At 36.7% G+C, this 4,681-nt stretch overlaps 1 protein-coding gene across 1 annotated transcript in view; it reads left to right on the top strand.

Annotated features, from left to right (window-relative positions):
- LOC107755708 (E3 ubiquitin-protein ligase TRIM39-like) overlaps nt 1–4,681 on the top strand; it is a 12,993-nt gene that overhangs the window by 3,298 nt on the left and 5,014 nt on the right. Inside the window, exons 2-4 of the mRNA XM_016572590.1 lie at nt 2,349–2,923; nt 3,846–3,941; nt 4,230–4,463. Of these exons, the coding sequence (XP_016428076.1) occupies nt 2,351–2,923; nt 3,846–3,941; nt 4,230–4,463 (903 nt within the window). The 5' untranslated portion in view covers nt 2,349–2,350. The remainder of the gene's footprint in view (nt 1–2,348; nt 2,924–3,845; nt 3,942–4,229; nt 4,464–4,681) is intronic.

Genomic DNA, 4,681 nt, shown 5'->3' with positions numbered 1-4,681 from the left:
AAACGAGGCATTTGTTGCATCCAGTGGGGACATAATTACTGATTATAATGACTTATACTGTCTTTCTACGCATTGCATTGCATCGCACTACGCAAACATAAAACCATGTCTGCATTCAACCCTCTGCATTCAACCCTCTACGCACACCTTGGCAATATAATCGCCATTGGCTAGTACATTTTTTTATTTACTCGCCAGATTGATATACTATTTTACACACACACACACACGTTTACTTATCTATCTAAATGGGGACATTACATAGACTTCTATTGTTTTTATATACCCCTACCCCTAACCCTACCCCTCACAGAAAACTTTTTGCATTTTTACAATTTCAAAAGTAAAAAAAAAAACTTTGTTTACTTTATTTTTATACCAGTTTTACAAATGAGGACATCCACAAATTTAGGTTTTTGCCGATTTTGTCAGGTTTTGCTCACTTTTGGTTACAAATTTGTCCCCAAAATATGGTTAAGTACACACACACACATGATTCCACCCAATCAGCTTATCTTTGTAAAATGGAACAGCTTCTTAAATAACTGAATGTGCACTCTTAACTTCAGCCAATCAAGCATTATATTATGATATTATGATAATTAAGCACTATTTAATGATAGAACTAGTGATTAGAACTAAAACTTGGTAACTATGAATGAATGCATATTTGTCATTTTAACTGAACTTAGGACTGGTGGTGGTTATATTGTTGGTCATAGGTAATTATTAAAAGAATTAAAAGATACTACTACTACTACTTATATTATCTGCTGGGTTCATGAATATTAATCACGTTCCTCGAACTCGCTCGAACTGATTTGCTGAAATCAAAACAGGGACGGTAATAGAGGAGCGCCAGCCAACGAGAGCTGTTGGCGCATTAGCTCCGCCCACTGCCGAGAAACCATCATATCTTCTGCTAAATTAACTCTGTTATTTTGACAGGAAAATACAACAAAGAATATGGTTTACATGCAGCGCGTCGATTCAGCGTGGTATGCAAGACTCTCGCTCTCTCTCTGCATGTGTGAGAAACACAGCGCTATCAGTAAAGCGACGGCGAGTCGTGCGCCTTCACACTAGTTTACAGTAGACTACGTCAAATACAGGTGCGCTGCGTGCTACATACTGCTCATCCATTGAGTACATGACATGATCCATTGAGCGCATCCAAATAGTACAGATCGCTTGACGGAGAGCGAAACTCTCAAGCGCTCTGTCAGCGTGTTTATCGAGTGAAAATCTGTGTTGAACGCCTCTCACACACATACTGGCGTGTAAAATCTAAGAATTTATTAGCCAATGGCTAATGTTAGACATTATTTAGTCGCCCAGAGTAAGATTTAGTCGCATATGCGAGTGATTTACTCGCAATATAGAGGGTTGGGCCTATCTGTTGTTCCTTCTTATTACATTGTCATGACTAGATGGGCCATCTTTCTGAACACCACAAAGGCAGGGGCAGTTCCAACTTTTCAAGGACAGTCTGGCGCTTCTGACTCACAGCCTGTAAGTACGTTTTTTATATTTAAAGAGTTTTTATATTTTATATATTTAAATCGAGTTTTTTGAGCAGTGTAGAGTTGGGCTTATTGTTTGTCGTTTCTCCGATCACAAATGCAGACATGGTTTTATGTTTATGTTTGCGCGATGCGCGATATGCAACGCGTAAAAAGACAGTATAAGTCATTATAATCAGTAATTATGTCCCCACTGGATGCAACAAATGCCTCGTTTGTAATGGGTTTTACTGGTTTTGTCTCGTCGCGCATCACCGGCGCACAGGCGCTCATCGCTCACACGGCATCAACAGTATGGTGAGGGGCGTAACATTTCCGTCACACGCTTGAGGTATTCGGCCAATCACAATGCACTGGATAGCTGGCCAATCAGAGCACACCTCGCTTTTCAGACCGATGAGCTTTGTAAAAATCGAAAGGCGTTTCAGAAAGGCGGGGCATAGAGGAAAAACAATAATGTACATTATGTGGAAAATAATGTGTTTTTTGAACCTTAAACCGCATAAACACATTGCATTACACCAAATGCACAAAATAATGTTCTTTTTAGCAACGTCATATGACCCCTTTAAAGAAGATCATAGATTCTGGTGCTTTCTGAGTGTAATGTATTGGGGTTTATAATGAGGAAATAAATATAGTCACTATTAACTGTAACTTTAGTCATTGCTATTTCAGTTTTTGCTCTATTTAATGGCACCAGCCACACGTAAAATCTGCCACCCCATTCGTGTTTATATTCATCTTGTTATTTGTCCTGGTTTCTAAATACATCCAATTATTCATGATACCACTGTGTTTTTCTTCCCTGTTTATCCACCCTAGTGATGTCATCCTCCACCCCACTTCTATCTAAGGAGTTGTTCCAGTGCTCAGTGTGTCTAGATGTTTTTACCCTTCCTGTGTCCCTCCCATGCGGTCATACGTTTTGCCAGTCATGTATCCTTGCACAGTGGACAGCATCTGGCTCCTCCCATTGCCCCAAATGCGCCACGGTTTTCCAGGAAACACCAGAGCTCTGTGAAAATTCTTTTGCTCGTGAAATGGCCAAACAAATCCGTAATCAGAGGGGTCAGAGGTCAGCAGAGTATCGTCCAGTCACATCACACAATGTTTTATGTGACATGTGCCCATTAGAGAAAGTGTCCTGTGCTGTAAAATCATGCCTGGTGTGTGTGGCATCATATTGTGAGGCACATGTGACTTCTCACACCTCCAGGTTCACCAAGCACACACTGGTGCAGCCACAGCGGATGGACAAGCGCATTTGCAGGATACACGAAAGACCTCTGGAGCTTTACTGCAGATATGACCAGTCTGCTGTCTGTGTGCTCTGCATGAATACAGAACACAGCACACACCACACAATACCAGTGGAGAGAGAATGGGCAGAGAGAAAGGTTTGCTACTTGTCCAGTGAATGATTGCCATTTTATTCAAAGCAAAAGCAATGGTATAATATAATATATTATTGCCAGACATTCAAACAATATGTACAGATACTGTATTTAACTAGATTGATAGTGCAGTGAGATAAATATTATTTGCAAGACCATCATTGCTGATTACTTTTGGTGTCATTTCCATTTCCAACATGCTGGATCTCATTATGAGGAGTTTTGTTATTCACAGGGAATTCAGCATTTCAGGATCTAACAAAATTTAACAGGATTAATAATAATAATAATAATAATAAATAAATTTAAAAACATTATGCATTAAGTTTATGCAAAATGTCTCATCACTTAATGTCAGTTCATGGTTGGTATGTCTAAAAAGGTTCATATGTAATTAATAATAATAATAATAATAATAATTTACTATTACTTTTATTACTTAAATTTTTACTTATTTTACTGGAGACTGACTGTTGTGTTTTTGGTTATTTTTAATATAAAAGTCTACAAACATGCAATATTTTCAAATTTCAAATTCAAATATTTTACATTTCAGTTGATTTGCATTTGATCTGACATGGGAAAACAAACATGCCTCATAAATGAAAAAAATATATATATAAATTATTAAAAATGATAAAAAAAAGTTATAAATGGGTGACCACACAAATAACCTGTCTGGCTCATAATTCACCACAAAACAACAAAGACCTATATCAAAAAGTCTACAAAGCACTTTTACATATGATTTTTAAAGAGGAATCCTTACATTTGAATTTGAATCATTATTCTTGATTATAATTAGATCTTCATTACTGTCTTGACACAGTCTTTTTTTAATCAACATGTGTTTTGTTTTACAGTTATTCTCATGTAGTTTCTGTATTTTCATGAGACATCCATATTCTCTCTGTCTTTGTCATAGACTCAGTTATTAAAGACACAGTCTGACCTGAAGCGGATGATTATGGATAGATGGAGTAAAGCTGATGAACTCAGACACTCTATAAAACTAAATAAAGTAAGAGCCTACAAACTACAGTTTATATTCACTACTTTTATTTAGTCAAAGGTGGAATAGAAATTACCCAATTACTAATTACTAAAATCTAATTGTAATTATGTTCAAAACTTTGTTCTTTGTAGACAAGGTGACATCAACCATTACTGAAATTAAATGTACTGCTAAAACAGATGATAAAGCTGCCACCTAAAGTGTTTAAGAATCTCATCCTATTAGCTTACCAAAGTAGGAATGCATTTAACACAAGCCCTTTCTTGAAATGTTGATTTGTTATTTCTCTTTTAGGAGAACACAGAAAGAGAGATGGCATACAGTGTTGAAGTCTTCACCGCACTGCAGCAGTTTATTGATAGAAGCCAGTCTGAGCTGCTCAGGAAGATGAAACACAAACAGAAAACTGAAGAGAAACGTGTAGAGAGTCTCATTAAAGAGCTGGAGAGGGAGATCGCTAAACTGAATGCTAGAAACTCTGAACTGGAAAAGCTGTCATGTTCTGAAGATCACTTCTACCTTATACAGGTTACTCTTCTGTGCTTTAGCATCTTTTCAGCTGGATGTGCAGGTTGATCATTTAAAATAATAAAACAATGGATATTTCAGTATGAATTTAAGACATTCTTCAGTGTATTCAGTTTTTTTTATTTTATTTTTTTTACTGGACACACTGAAGAATGTCTTAAATCCATACTGAAATATCCATTGTTTTATTTATATTAACCTATATATATACATACACA

This window comes from Sinocyclocheilus rhinocerous, unplaced genomic scaffold (assembly GCF_001515625.1).
Source record: "Sinocyclocheilus rhinocerous isolate Xijiao unplaced genomic scaffold, SAMN03320098_v1.1 scaffold1193, whole genome shotgun sequence".
Lineage (NCBI taxonomy): Eukaryota > Metazoa > Chordata > Actinopteri > Cypriniformes > Cyprinidae > Sinocyclocheilus > Sinocyclocheilus rhinocerous.
Note: the sequence above shows the minus strand (reverse complement) of the source record. Positions and strands in the feature narration are given on the sequence as shown.